General features: G+C 37.7%; 1 protein-coding gene across 2 annotated transcripts; it reads left to right on the forward strand.

The window, feature by feature from the left end:
* The first annotated feature begins 322 nt into the window (after positions 1–322).
* On the forward strand, positions 323–15,687 carry LOC112561324 (metabotropic glutamate receptor 3-like). Of its 2 annotated transcripts, none has more exons than XM_025233734.1 (15): positions 323–697; positions 1,754–2,017; positions 2,443–2,568; positions 3,454–3,726; positions 4,086–4,365; positions 4,848–5,022; positions 5,784–6,069; positions 7,581–7,905; positions 8,423–8,589; positions 8,817–9,023; positions 9,570–9,859; positions 10,757–10,898; positions 11,361–11,544; positions 12,124–12,357; positions 13,688–15,687. In XM_025233734.1, the coding sequence occupies exons 2-15, from the start codon at positions 1,757–1,759 to the stop codon at positions 13,720–13,722; spliced, it is 2,985 nt and encodes a 994-aa protein (XP_025089519.1). In that variant the 5' UTR covers positions 323–697; positions 1,754–1,756; the 3' UTR covers positions 13,723–15,687. The 2 variants fall into 2 exon arrangements, with proteins under 2 accessions (XP_025089519.1, XP_025089518.1); XM_025233733.1 differs by having other exon boundaries at positions 324–685.
* Positions 15,688–15,721: the final 34 nt, after the last annotated feature.

Raw genomic sequence — 15,721 nt, forward strand, 5'->3', positions numbered from 1 at the left:
AACTTAATTGGTTGTTTGTGTTTTTTGTTTGGTCTATTATTATTAATTATTATATTCATAGACGTCGCTGATCTGGCATGGGGCGATTTGACGAAAGGGTCTTACCTGAGACGAAACTGACATTAATTAAAGCTGGGACGAATTGACTTTGGCTGTGGGGCGATTTGACTGGGGCGAAATGACCGGCTCCGCTCACCTCTAGGATACTGTACCACTCCCTCATCTGATGGTGTCTCTTCCCTTTGCTCAAAACGAGATGTCACAGCGCATGCCCAGTCCTCTGCGACAGAAGTAGGCGGTTCACTGTAGCTACAAAACCGGTTTGACAGGGTGGCGTCTCTAAGTGTACTCGCAGAAATGCACACCGAGAATAGCTCTCTTATCATTCACACGCCATTACAAGCGCGCTCTTGTCGAATGCACCGTTACTGTCCAACTCTCCGTTCGGCTGGCATTGTGAAAATTAAGGAAAAGGCATGGCAGTTATTTTTAGAGCAGTCGCCCTGTTTTACAACACACACGCATATATGCACACACATATTTCATACACAGGGCTGGGTCTCGCCTTGAGAGTTTGACCATACCCGCTTGACAGAGGACTGCTTGGTGACAAGACAAGAGTCCAACAGAGGGTAACCACCAAACCCTCAGTTCAAGGGTGTGTGAGGACAAGGGCTGACCACAGGTAACAAAATCTGTACGCATTTTATTGGTGTTAACTTAAAAAATTACATTTAGTCTACTTCTTTTCTTAGAATATAAAGTCTAGCAGACCAACACTTGTATGTCTGAGAGATTTATGAAGAAATCCCTTTACACCACAGAGAACATAATGATGATTACAAAGAGAATCGAGCAACTACCACAGTGCTTTCAAAAGTGTATGGTGTGGAAGATAATCTGTACCAAGAAACAAGTTAACTTGGTGCTAATTGGTGCTAAATTAGTTCATAAGTTTGTACAAGGATGGGACATCCCATCAATGACTTCTTTTCTCAAATTTTGTGAGCAAAAAACAATGTGTGGAATTTGGCCTTTAAGCTGTAAGAATGTTATGAGATGATACAAGACGAAAGGAGTAAGATCTACAGTTGACAGCAATTTTTTTCTGCAGAACTGCAATAGTAAGAGGTAAAAGTTTCTAATTTTTACTTTCAATTGTACTGTGTATTATTATTAAACATTAAGGTAATAACATGCAATGTGTGTGCAACTTTTTAGAATCATGGTAATTTTTATTCTATTTCATATATATGTCCATGCACTACTTATACACTTTTTCTCATAGATGTGAATGTTTACTTGTATGAGCATGCAGACATATACACATCAATGGATGCAAGTACTTATAATTGTACACATACAAACACATATACTGTGACACATGCTCTTTCTCTGTGGTTTTTTTCCCCTTTTCTCTCTCTCTTTTTTCCTGCTAACCTTATTTATTTTAGGATAGACAACCTTGTGTGTTGATCCTCTTCATATTGCCTTGTTCTTGGCTGGTTCATGCAAATAACCCTAACCCTCTCACCACTTACAAGAATATTTGTAAGGATATATTTGCAAAGGTGATGGCAGGGAAATTGTAAAAAGGTAGAATGAGCAGCTTCTAAAATCTTGTGTGTGCTCCATTTCTATATACTACATATCTGTGGATGCATCAATCTTGATGATCTTCACTTCCCTTTAAATGAAAATATCAATATTTTCTTCATGTACACATGTAAAGCATTTTCCATTTTATTTGCAGGCAATGGCCGACTCATGGTCACTCCAACTGTTGGTGCTAGTGGTGCAAGCTCTGTTATTGGCTAATGGTGCAGTGCAGATATTGCCATGTCCAAACGCCAATATGTTCACCAACTTCTATGATGACATTGCTGTCGTGGTTCCTGAAAAAACTGGCGAGAATGACTATTATGCCATTGCTGCTTTTTTTGATGTACGCGACAAGGGTTTGGATGCCTTCTCCTGTGCAAATACTTTTAGTTCAACTGGCCTCTTGTACAGTCAGGTGAGACTGCTTGGTGAAATCTTAGGGTTCTGGTCAAGAAATGCATAGATGGCTGTTGAGTGTTTATCAAAAAACTCTGTAAGACTTTAGGAAAGACGCCAGTTCTTTTTGGACAGATCTTTTTTAATCATTATTTTTTTAACATTTTTAAAAAAAATTCAGGTTATAATTATTGTTACTATTGTTTAGGGGTTCAACACATTGCAAAGCCATAAAAGGTCAGATACAAACATGTTCATCTCATTTCTTTATCAAAGTAGTCCTCATCTTGAAATTTGGCTTTTACAGGAGCAGAAACAAACCAAAGCCCTTTTTAGGTAGTTGAGATAATCAGATGATTATAGTGCATTAAGACTTGTACTTTAGACTGCAATTATTCCTTTTTCTTAAATAGTGTATCCTTGTTTTGTTTTTTCCCCTTGCAGGCATTCTTGTGGTCCATTAGCTACTGGAAGCGACAGTTCAACTCACAAGTCAGCATTGGAGGCTTCATCATGGATAGTTGTATGAGACAAGAGCAACTGATACAGAACATGCTGGGATTTGAACAGGTGGTTTTCTACTATTTAAAAATATAATTGTTGTGTTTTTGATGTCTTTTGAATCTTTCTTGTGTGTGTTGCTTCTGCACTGTTTTCTTCCTTTTTTGTTTGCCTTTTGCAAAATCAGCTTCCTAAAGATAATCTAAATGGAGATGACATTTAGGAGCTATTCTTTTGTGAATGTGCCAATAGTTCACAGGCAGCAGCACGAGTAATATAGTCCTGTCGCAGCCTACAGCAACCAATTGGAAATGATTCAGGTTTGCATCAGTCTTTGGAATAATTGCAACATTTAAAACTGATTTTGCTGACATATCAGATTGTTAGCTATCGCACATATGCATGAAAAGAGAGTTAATTATTTGTTGATGACCTTTCAAAGTTTTTTTTATATTTTGAAATACATGTACTAACTAGTAAAAAGGGGGGGCTATAAAGAAGCAGAAATTAATGTTGTCTGTTGAGTCAGCAACTAAGGTTATGTATCAGAGGAAAATATCTGGCCCTGTAAGAAGGTGCCACTTAGAGTTACGTACTTTGCTCAAGACGAGATCTGAACCCAAGAACAAGGGATTCTCTCTGAACTAGTATAAGTGTTTAGCCAGCGTGCCACCAGAATGCCCCAGCATAAGGGAATCCTGCAGGAAAAGACACAATTACAGATTTGAGGCATCTTTTAAGTTTCTACTCGAGAAACTACTGATTGCATCATATTATTATAATATGGATGTAAACCACCTTTCTGTTAACTTTATTTCTGGTAATTACTGTGCATAAAAATGGCACTGATCCTTACTAGATTGGCTATATATATACATGTCAATAATTGACAACACCTACGTCTTTGTACTTAGCGTTGTGTGATTCTTTATTTGTTTCCAATTTGCATTTCAGTGCAACTTACGTGTACGGAGCATTGATCGTCGAAATGTTATAGGCTTTGTTGGCCCTTTGAGCAATGCAGATGCCATTGCTGCAGCAACATTGGCTAATGACTTGGACATGACTATCATCTCTCCTTCTGCTAATGCTGCAGTGCTCAGTGTCAACACAATGTATCGAACTTTTCTTCGTACTGTTCCTTCCATTGAAAAGGATGTTGAAATTATGAGCTATATCCTCACTACTCAGCTTGGTGTCCGCTGTGTTGCCGTCATCTCGGAAGCAGTGAGTACAGCTGAAACCACTAACTTAATGAAAGATGAAAACATTGCCTCAGTTCATAATTTTACTGCATACCAGAAATATATTTAAATACATAGTTGCTCTGTTTTTTTAGCTGAAAAAAGTGAAAGCTTCCTATACTGCTTTCCTGAAATAGATTAATTCTTTTTTTTTTCTTTGTAGAACATAGGCCATATAAAACATACCTTTAACATATAGTTAATATAAGTGAATCTGCAAGCAATGGTACCATTTACAATTTTCTAATCCATATACACACTTATTATCATCACAATAGTTTCTATATATTTGTAAGAATCATGTCAAAAAACTTGTTAAAAATTATGTTTTCTTTGTAACAGAATCTGGCGGAGGCATTTGAAAAGTTCAAAATGCAGATGATCAATAAAAATATATGTGTCAATCTTACTAAAATCATCAGCAGTAAAGATTCGGATGCGACAATGAACACATTCATTGATAAAGAACTGAGGAACTGGGTGGACACAAAGTTTGTGGTTCTGCTTCTTTCCTCTGCTGCCACAGAAGCCTTCATAAACCGCCTGAAAACATTTGTTGATTTACGCAATAGTTACATCTTCCTTATGACATCTGATGTAAAACTGGCAACTTTCAGTTCAGGTAAGATGTAGGTGATGTATACATCCATACATTGTATTAAGTTGAGAAGACTTGCACAGCACACTGATCCCATAATAACAGGGTCTCAAGTTCAAAGTGCTGGGAAGTATTCAAAAGTCATTTTAATGAGGTGAGTTTTATGTGTCTGAAAACTTGAGAGGCAGCCTGACAGAGTGGCAAGGGGAGAGTATTTAGCAGAGGGACATGCAGAGTAGGCAAATGCTGACTGGCCAGCAAAACATAATAATATGGATTTGTGGCAGTACAGTTATATTGATTTCATTTATGAAATTTATTACCTCCACTGATCTTTCAAAAGGCCTGTAGATTTCATGTCCCCATCAAAGATCCTCATCATTAACTGTTGAGGAAACATTCTTTTTCCCGACAATCTTTTTTCTTTTGTGTTCACAAACTCTGATGCTAGAATTTTAAACATAAACATGCTAATATACACTTTGTTTTTCACATTTTGTGTGCAGATTCTAATGCTGCAGTGACACTTGATAACTCAATTCAACTAGAGAGAATTTACCCAGATGACATAATCAATGCTGCTAAGGAATTTCAAAACTATTTGTTGCAACTCAATGAATCTACACAAGGTCCTCAGATTACCAATCCCTGGCTTGTACAATACCTCAGAGGGGGCAAAAGGTTAGCATTGCAATGATATTTACATTTTTGCAAACATTATTAATCAATCAGGGTGCACATTTGGTCAACGTGAGAAACATTTAATTGTCCCTTGCATGGGAGCCGGGTAAATATGCATTGGTTGAGACATCAGATCAGGAGGAGTAATTGACCCTAACCAGTGGTGATCTTTTGCCTCGGTGTTAGAATATGGCCAAGATGAGAATAAAGATAGTGTAAGCATGAGAATGTAGAGGGAGCAAACACATGTTCATGTTCAATTACTTGGTGTAGAAAACTGCTTGGGCCAACATGACTACAGGAAGGGAATAAGCTTAGCAGTCACTCATGCATGCAGACTGAGGAGAAACTTATAGTGACTTGTGCATTTTGAATCCTAATCCCATGCATATGCTATGGTAATGAAATTTGCTCTTTTACAGATTGAAGTAATTGTCACTTTTAAATTTGAGCTTTGAGCAGTGTAAATAGATCTTGAACTATCACTTGCGAACGAAAGAGGTGAAGATAATGGAAACAAGGCTCAAAATTGTGTAGCGATAGTGATGGTGAATATTTTAAACATCTGTGACATTGTTAACTAAAGTAACTAAATTTTGCCTGCATTTTTATTTTGATATTTACACAGATAAGCATTCAGTATGTACACATTTCCTGTTTTAATTTCTTTTATTTTTTTAAGGCTCCACTATCCCCCGCTATCTTAAATTTACAGCAAGCATAATGCCTGCACTATATCTTTTGGCTTTGTAATTTTACAGATTACTCGTTCCTGATGGCTATAATAGAGAAATTTCTAGCACTATTATGGCAACGAGAGCCCTCATTCAGGGGACAACACGAGCGTCGGCAGACAATTGTAATCTGAGTCCTAGCTCCAATTATTTGTGTGGTGGATTTCTCAACTTGGTGAACCGAGGTGACCTGATAAACAGCGACACTCGCAGTGCATCTGGCTTTTTTGCAACATCAAATGTCAGCAATGACCTAAGAGACACCGTGATCAAATACACAGTGTATCGACGAAAATATTCAGATATGCTTTTTGTAAGTATCATTTGCTCTTGCCTTGCATACCTTTTTTGTGACAGGTCTGCTGTCATCAATCAAATGAAAGCACCAGGATTGGAAAGATGTAGGTCTTTTACTCCTCTTTTTCTCAAGACCTCGGAATGCAGATTACTGAATAAAGCACCATCGTTGGAGGCTTGTGGGGGTTATGAGTGGGGCATGCTAATAGCCTCATACCTGTTGGGCATCCTATATGCTTTCCCCTCCCTCCCATTCCATACCCCTGCTGACCTAGCTGTGGAATAGGTACCTGGAAGGGCACAAAGGGAGGAGAGATAAGCAGTTCTCACGAAGAATTAAGCTAGCCCCAAGAAAATTCAGTCTTTCACACTACATCCCCCCAGTGACCAAAATATTAATTGTAATATAAACTGTTGTATGAGGATAACAGAATTTATCCAGCTTAAATCAGCAACAAACACATTTCTCAGGCAGCTAAAATTGTTCTGAAAGGCTGATCATCATCTGTTTACACTCATATATAATATCAAAGGGATGTGTATCACATACAGAATAACCAAAAGAATGTTCATTATAAAGCAATGGCTCATCAGCTGACATTAATAATAAATAATGAGTGACAGAATCAGAGTCAAATTTGGTTAACTATTACGTATTTTTCATGACAAGAAGATACAGGGCAGTTACATACAACAACAACAACAAAAAAAACCAAAAAAAACATCAACTTTGAGATGGATAAAAGAGCATTTTTGTTTGTTTATCATAGAATAACCTTTTCATTCAAGGGGAAACAGCCAAATGCTTAGAATGCTAGCTGGCATCCAAGGCGCACTGGCCAGTTTAATATCTATTATCTAAAGGGCACAGTGTACCTCACCCCTTCAAGGGATGGGGAAGGAAAGAGTAAGGAAGATGAGACAGGCATAGCTCTCACAAAGCTAGCTAGGAAATGAGTATATATTGTCTAAAATCTCACTCTCCAGTGATTGCAATATTACAGGAATCTCTGACAACATATTATCTTTGCATTCCTTCTCTTCAGTTTAGACTATTCTTCATGCATTACCACTTTTATTAGTATGTTTCTTGACACCTTTTAAACAAACAAACAAACAAAAAATGATGAAAAGGGGATCTAGATGTTCCTTTTTTGAAATCTTAAGACATGACATTTAAATTGCATATAAAGAGGAAAATGATTGTCTTGTTTGAACTTCTGTAAATTGCTTTAGAAAAACAGTCTTTCAGTGTCCACTTTGTGTACTGTTACCCTGGAATAATTAGTAAATTTACCATTAAATTTCATGATTTTTTTTGCAAAATCAGATTGTTAACAGATCATCAAGAAAGTATATAGTGGCTCTCTAGTCTTTCATTCTTTTGTTGAGTTTCAGTGGGGGGTTTTTTTCAGCCTGGGAAGAATACATGAAGTAGAAATGTTGAATATGTAGCCTTTGCTCATGAATGTAATAAGTAATACTGGCATTAGGTCAAGGTGGAATTTTAACAAAATTGCGTTTCAGATGGGGACTTATAACCCAGGACAGCAAGGAGACAAGTATACAGGAACACCATTCAATCAATATGTTGATCGCAAGTACAGTCCTGCAGAGTGTCCCAACTGTCCATACTGGCAGTCAACATCCACAATGGCTACCACCACCACGACAGCCAGAACATCCACTGCTGCCTCCATATGTAAATACTCTATCTATGGCAACTACACGATGGTACCATATCCAGAGAACCAAGAGATCACTGGGGCCTTTGATCTTCAGAACCTGCCACGCACCAGCAGTGAAGCAATGACACGTTTTGAGATTGGACAACGTTGGATTATTGCACTGGGTGAGCAGTTGTACATTACTTACAATTTGAACATCTCACATATTTAAAGTCTCTTTGATCCCACACTGCATCTCATGACTTCTGACACTTCTTCGCTGTTTTTTCATAATGTTTCTGTGCACACACACCTTTGCAGGCAAAACATGGATGGGTGACCCTGTAATGTCTGGCAAATCTTCAGTCCTGATAAAGGCTCATCAATGATGGGAGTAATTTTAAAGACTTTTTTATACTCAGGCCTATTTGCAGTAATGCAGAAGTGACCCCATTGGCTAAACTGTTTCAAGACAATGTTCTCTGTGCTGCCATTTAACTTTGTCTCTTGTTTCTGGGGAGGCCATTAAATCCTTCTCAAGTCTTGGTGACAGCTAGCCACATACAAAACAGTACCAGCAGAGTTGGGCAGTGCAGAAGTTAACTGCCATTCTGTAAAACAAAAGCAATTAGTAATTAAGATCCACAGTTTAGTCGCTGTGCTTGCCTAGAATTATTACATTTTGTTGGATATATGTTACAGGTGTGCTGGCTGGCTTAGGGATCCTTTGTGTGATTGTGTTTGAGATCTACATCTTGTACAAGCTTTTGGGGACTCCAATGGGTCAGAAGTGGCGGACAATGTGGCTGGGACAACTCTTGCTTTTTGGCATCTTCTTGTGTTATCTCACCCTCTTTGCCTACCTCCCTGTAAGTACATTCAAGTAAATGTCATCGACAGTTTGTGCAATGAGATTCATGTTTTGATGAAACCTTGAAAGTGTGGTATTTTTTGACAGTTTTGCTGAAGTTTCAATTGTAACATTGACAATTTGCAGACTGAACATTGATGAGAGCATTACCTTGTATTGTTGTTGTTGCTATTGACAGTGGCTTTAAGAAAAAAACTATGGTTGTCTGATGTATGTTCTGTTCAGGTGCCAACCAAAGCTACCTGTGGCATCACTCGTTTTGGTGTGGGTGTATCCCTGGCCATTTGCTTTGCAGTGCTGCTTGTCAAGTTGATGGTTATTCTGACCTCAAGGTCATCAGAGAACTCTTTGCTGCCAGGTGATGTTGACAGTCCCAACTACCTGAAAGGCATCTATCAATTCCTCATGTTTGTTTTTGCAGTGGGAGTTCAGGTGAGCAGAGGTGCTGTTTTTTGCTTTTTTTTCATAAAACACATTAAAATATTATGATAAAGTAACATACAGACTTGGCACACAGAAAATAAAATAACTTAATAGGATAATAGAGAAATTTAAAATGTAATAAATTTCTGTGATGATAACAAAGCTAATAATAAGTAATATTAAACTTTTGTATCAAAACCGTCTTAAAAGCACAGAGTATAGCAATAATACTCACACAGCAAAAAAGAAAGTTTATTAAATCCCAAAGGACAAAGCAATATATTCGTTCATATTTCATTCATCCATAACAAAGTATTTCTAGTGATGGTAACTAGGTTTAAAAGGGCTATAAGCACAGTTACATGCCTAGGAAGGTCACAGCGGTGCTTCAGACTTGGATGGAGCTGGAACTGCAACAATTCCTTAATATTTAAAACAGACTAGTCTTTCTGTAGGTAACAAACAGATAAATGAAAACAACTATAGACAGAAGTCTGATTGAGCCTTCTGTGATTCGAAACAAAAGGTATAATAATCCTCTTCATTCTGGAACAGGTGGTGATTGATATACAGTGGCTTATCACTGTTCCACCAGAGGCAGTGAAAGTGGTTTCCAACAGTGGCCAAGAGGTATGGGTCTGCAACCATTACACATGGCGTGCGACAGATTCTGGCTCTTGGAACAACATGGCTAGTTTTGTACGGAACGAATTTGAAAATCATGTGCTGTCCTTGGTGTACATTATGTTCCTGATTTTGATCACAACCCTTCTAGCACTGCGGTCCCATGGTATTATCACCAACCACCGTGAAAGCATCTTTATCGGCATTGCATCTGGCTTCAGGTATGACTAGCATTCTTTGTGACAGAGATACTCCAAGAGCAGGTGAGGTTTTATGTGATTTCAAGGTTTTAAAAAAGTGACTTTTCCTTAAGTCTTTCTATACAGCTACAACTCAATGGCATCAGTACACCTGTATTGAAGGAGTTAACATTCATTCTAAAAGTACATAAATTATTTATCATTGTCATTAAGCTGAAGAGAGCAAAACGCTTTGACCTTCATGGGGTTTTTCTCTCACATATATTCTCCTCACTTCACTCTTTCTACTTTCACCTTTCTACTCACCTTGGCGGTCTATAAATTCATCCAGTATCATTCCATATAAACTGCTGTCCATCAGACTACACTGAACTGATGCTTAGGTAAGAGAACCTGGGCTAGTAGACAGTAATCACTACCTGGATGGTTAATGCTAAGCAGTCAGCTGAACTTTTATTATTTTGTAAACATTTTGTGGGGAAGTAGACAGCCTTATGGTTAGAGCAATAGTTTCAAAACCAGGAGGAGTGCACACTAGCCTGTAGGATACCCATGTGATGCAGAGCACTTTCCTCATTTGACCCAGCAGTGGAATGGGTATCTGTTTCCATAGAGAGCTGGGGCAACTAAGACACTGATATAGAGAAGATTACCACTTTTACTAAAAAGCTGGCTTTAAGATAAATGAGGGCTTTAACACCTTACTACCCTCTGATTATAGTCACATGGTATCTTTATCTTTTTGTTATAAGCACTAACTGCTACACATTCTAGCTTAAGGGTGGGATGAAAATCTTAGCTTGCAAAGTGTTCATCATAGTAATAGTAAGAGAGATGGGTTATAAGTAACAAGGTTCCACTTTTTTTTTTTGCAAATGATTCAACGTGCATATAGGTTTTTTTTATTGTTTCAATCAGCATTCCCATCTGGCTGGCCTGGACACTGGTTGGTGGCCTGAACCGTACTCACAGCTATGCCCATGAGTTTGGGGATGCATGCATTGCCTTTGGTCTCTTCCTGACAGCAAGCCTTATTCTCTTCGCCATGTTCCTGCCCAAGGTCACTGTTTTTTTATGTAATGGAATCCTCTTTAGGCATTCATTGGAGACTGACTTGCAGAGTCTATTGTGGGAGCAAATTTTCTATTGTGAAGGGGAATGCCACCTGTATATTAATTACCTAGCTGACCACTGGTGACAATAGCATGTCTTGTGCCTCACATTCCATTGCTATTTTTCCTTTGTTGGAAGTTCGGTCTGAAAGCCTACTTCTTGAGAAATGAAGCTAAACAATATTTCATGAAAGACACAAGTTTCCAACTTATTTATACCCTACCACAGTATTTGTGATGAGAGGTACTGACATAAAATAATCATATGGAAAAATTAGCAAATACAAATATTACTGATTTTATGCACCAAAATCATGAGTTCATAATCACTTGATTTCTGCATTGGAAGAGAAAGCTGTCAGTATAGAATTAACACAGAATAAAACAGATGTAGGCAACTTCCTGAACAGGTTCGGCAGCTCGTGAGCATGGGTGTGGAAGGCATTTATTTCGAGGATGACCGTGAGACAGTGTATGCTGGCTCTGTCATCATGGGACCCCCCAGCTACAAGTCTCACCCTAACTCAGTCATCTATGTCAACAACCAAGGCTTCTACTCTGACCCTGTTGTTGTAGGCAATGGAGATCCAAGCTGTGAGTACATAGATGACAGTGAGAGCAGTATTAGATTATTAGATGACAGTGAATGCTGTATTCGATTATTAGATAACAGTGAGAGCTGTTTATTATATTAAGAGATTATTAAATTAAGAGTCATGGTGCTTAGGGTTGACTGCTGCTATTCTAGACAGACTTCAATTCAGCTCTAAGCTTTCACGTTCAAGTCATGGTATGGATAATACATTTAGCCTAACAGTCGATCTCCCCCTCACTACTTTAATGCCATTTTATTGTGTGCCTGCATATTTTCTATAAAAATATGCAAACATTTGCTATTTATGAATACATTTGAAAAAAAATATTTTGTAAGCATTTTACTCTGTTAAGTGAAGTGAGTCATTGAACAATATTCCAGAGTTAAAGTTAAGGATGTCATATAATTATAAAGGTCTTTATGAATTTTTGCCATTTAGAGTTTTCCTAGACGTGTGATCACTATGAGTTGCTTCACTGCTTACTCATCATTAAACACCCTTCATTCATATCTGCATAAGAGATTTAGTAAAATATATGTCATACAAGATCTCTAAATGAGACTTTGCTTGATACTAGTGGCCACCTACCTTCGCCACCCAGGAAGCCAACTCAGCCCTGCAAGTATTTACAGCGCACCTCCCACCTACATTAAGAAAGGCCCTAGCTCCACCCTGGGAAAAAACAGCCGTGTACTTCATGTCACAGATGACCTGAGTGGCAAGCATCCTCCTGAAAAACGCCGTACTCAGTCAGAGTTTGCATATGGCACAACAGCCAGTCGTACTCGCTCTGCCCGGGGCACTCTTCCTCGTGAGTTCTAATTTTTTTTCATGCCTAAACAAGGCAAATATTTCATTATACATAACACTTATATCACACACCATCATGACCGGAACAGCTAAAAACTGTCATAGTTAATGACGTGCTATGATACACAGAACACATGCAGCCACTAAAACATGTCATCAACCGGCTTAAAAAAATACAGAAAAGTAAGAAATTAAGTATAAAAATACATTTGACTAATTTAATACCATATCAAATAATTTGCGTTGAGGTACGGCACTAGTAAAATAATTCCAAAAGATTAGCATTTTTTTTAAAAATGAAACAGGCTTTTTTATGAGCATTTGAATATTACCTCTGATTCTGAATAATGAAAATGGTGTGGAAGAAAGTTCTATTGTTTAGAAGCACAGAAGGAAAAGGTCTGTTGTCCATATGTAACTGTCTTTGAAAGTTTGAAGGTGGAATATGAGAGTCAGATGAGGAGCAGAGATTTCTAACAGGAATGTAGACAGACGAGATCAGAGAAATAGAGAGAAGAGAGTCAAGAGACAGCAAGGAATATGTAGCAGAAAGTTCAGAGCTTATAGTCAATTCTTGCTGGAACTGGTATGTAGCCAGTGATGACCATGCAGTAATGGTGGAGAGATGGCAAAGTTAAAGTCCCATAATAAAATAACTATTAAGGGCAGGGAGTTGTAAGTGGTTTGCTATGTCAAGTCATGGAATGTAAAGATGCAGCCTATCCTACTCTTCCCATTGCCTTTAATTTCAAAGATCAGGTTTTCATTCACTGCTGGGTGGACAGAGTATGCTTTCCAGTCGTAGACCTGAGCAAGCATCAGACCTGTGACCTTGTCATGTCACTGCAAAGTGTGTCTCTTGCTCACTCCCTTTCAGGGCCAGACAAATATGTGTTCTTTCACACAAATAAACAAAATGAATTGTCTAAACTAATCTTTCTACTTTTACTAAACAAAAACAAAAGTACGTGTATAAAAAAGTCCTAACTACAATCTATTTCCTCAAGGTAGTAATAGTGAATAGTTCAAGAGTTGGCTGTTGATACATTGTATAAATATGCTACATATCACAATGTTTGATAACCTAGTGGATATTTAAACTATTCTGCAGAATATTACCAGTGGAACACAAAATATAAAAATTCAACTTATTTCTCCTAGTTAAGAACAATTGGTAGAATGTACACATGCTATAGCACATGCACATTCATGTCAGAAGATGCAGATATAGGTCTTTTTAATAAATTTTTAAGGGCTTATATTTTCTCGGTAGCTGCACAAAAAAATTAATTGTATTACTATGTTCCGTATCACAATATTTTTTTCAACAGGTTCTCACTCCTATGGAAACTTGGGGGCATTGTAATGGAAACCAGGCAGCAGAAACTAGCTCTATTAAAATGTACTTTCACATACCTGAAAAGATGACCTAAGTACCAAGCTTGGAAAACCAAACAACTGTGCTGCTGTTCCTTTCAAGGCAGACTGGATTCTGGGAAAATGTGTTGAATAAAACTGGAAACATTTGGAAAACAAAATGTTCATATATATATATATCTGTTTTCTTGTGCTGCTACTTAAAATACATGGAATATCACTACTTTTGAATTATTCATTTTTATTTTGTGGTTGAATTTTTTTCTTTAATAAATCTGGTTTTCAGAATTGTTTCACTAATAGCTAAAATGTTACATTGAACCTTCTGTTCTTTGTATAAGTAGGGAGGAAGCAGCGGGAGTGCTTGAGAGAATGTGTGTTTACAGCAATTTTTGTCTGCAAACTGTTTTCATTTAGAGATATAAAATATGTATATATAATAGAATATATTGTTTTATTTGTACTCTAAAAGTGAGATGCATTATCAGTTTGGAATTTAATATTCTTTATTCTTATGTGTTTTTTAATAATTCCAGCTTTTTCTCATCCTCTCCTCTTAGAGAGTCTCTGTTGTTGTCTTCTGATACTGAGAACTCTCCAAACAGACTTTAGATATCTTCAAGCAGACAACCCATGCTTTGCAGACTTTTGTGCAGGGAATGTTTCAGTTTAAGAAATATTACTCACAAGAAGGTGATGTTTGACATGTAGGGGAATCCCAGAGTATACAATATTATCAATCTTCACATTAAGAGTAGCAGCTAGTGAAAATATTTACCCATATTCTGTCTCTTCAACACAACCAAAAAGCAGATTATCCGTAGTTGTCTTTTTGGATGTTGTTGATGATAAAACTGGCATGCCAAATTGTAACTGTACCTTTACCCTTTAGCAGCAGGTAAAACACCAGTTCATGTATCAGAGCACTTCTATTGTAGTGTTTATGTTTTGTGTATGGTGAGTGTGGAATTCCTTTAACTGAGGGTGCAGTGAGAGAGAAAAACTTTAAGCCTCATGGTTGTGGCTGGGAAAGAGCGAGAGACAGGGTTGTGGGGAATGTCCCTCACTCTTTTTGTTAAAATGTATTTGTGATATAATAGGCATTGTGATTTTGGTTGCTAGGGATCAACACCTTGAGTTTTTTTTTAATTATTATTATTTTGCCCAGCAGTCTTGAATGCTTATCCACAGAGTTTGCAACACTGCCGGAATGTAGTTAGCTTATAAATTGCACATTTACTGAACTGTGTGGTGCACATGAGGTTTGAATTTGACAAATTAGCTTCCCTGAATATACCTGAAGTTGCGCATGATTAACCACACTTGAAAAGAACCAACAATCTAAGTGAAAAAGATGCTGTTTATAATGAATTATCTCTACCACCCTTAGTTACTCCCAAGGTATTATTTTTTGTGCAACCCTATTTTAAAGTCACCTAAAGCCTGAGCTTAGTATGAATGGAATGCAATAAGAAGGCTGAACACTATGTTGGTGTGTTGAGAGCACCCAACACCATCTGGACACCTGATGTGTTAGCATGCTGATATCAAGAATCCATGCCTGTACACCATGTGTGACATTGTAGGCTGACTTAAATCTGCGCATTAATGCAGACAGCATCACATCTGTGCCTTAAATTCCTTACCCATCTCTTTGCAGGCTAAAAAAATTGGCCTTTAAATAAGTTTTCTCTGCTTGTTTCCACGTCACATGCTGGTCGGTTGCTTCATTATTGAGAGATGGGGCTTAGATCATGCCACCCTCCACCCCTAATATTTGTCAGTGGACCACACACCAAGCTCTTCTTGTTTTTCATAACATTAAGGTCATATTTGCATAGCTAACACTTGTCTTCAACTTAAATGACTATGATTGCACTAGTATGCTTGTCACTAAGGGTGGCAACAAGGGTATATAACTAAGCTCAATAAAACTTTATTTACCAAAGAGCAATTTTATTTTGAGTAGGTGTGGATGCAGCTGTTGT

This window comes from Pomacea canaliculata, linkage group LG4 (assembly GCF_003073045.1).
Source record: "Pomacea canaliculata isolate SZHN2017 linkage group LG4, ASM307304v1, whole genome shotgun sequence".
Taxonomy (NCBI): Eukaryota; Metazoa; Mollusca; class Gastropoda; order Architaenioglossa; family Ampullariidae; genus Pomacea; species Pomacea canaliculata.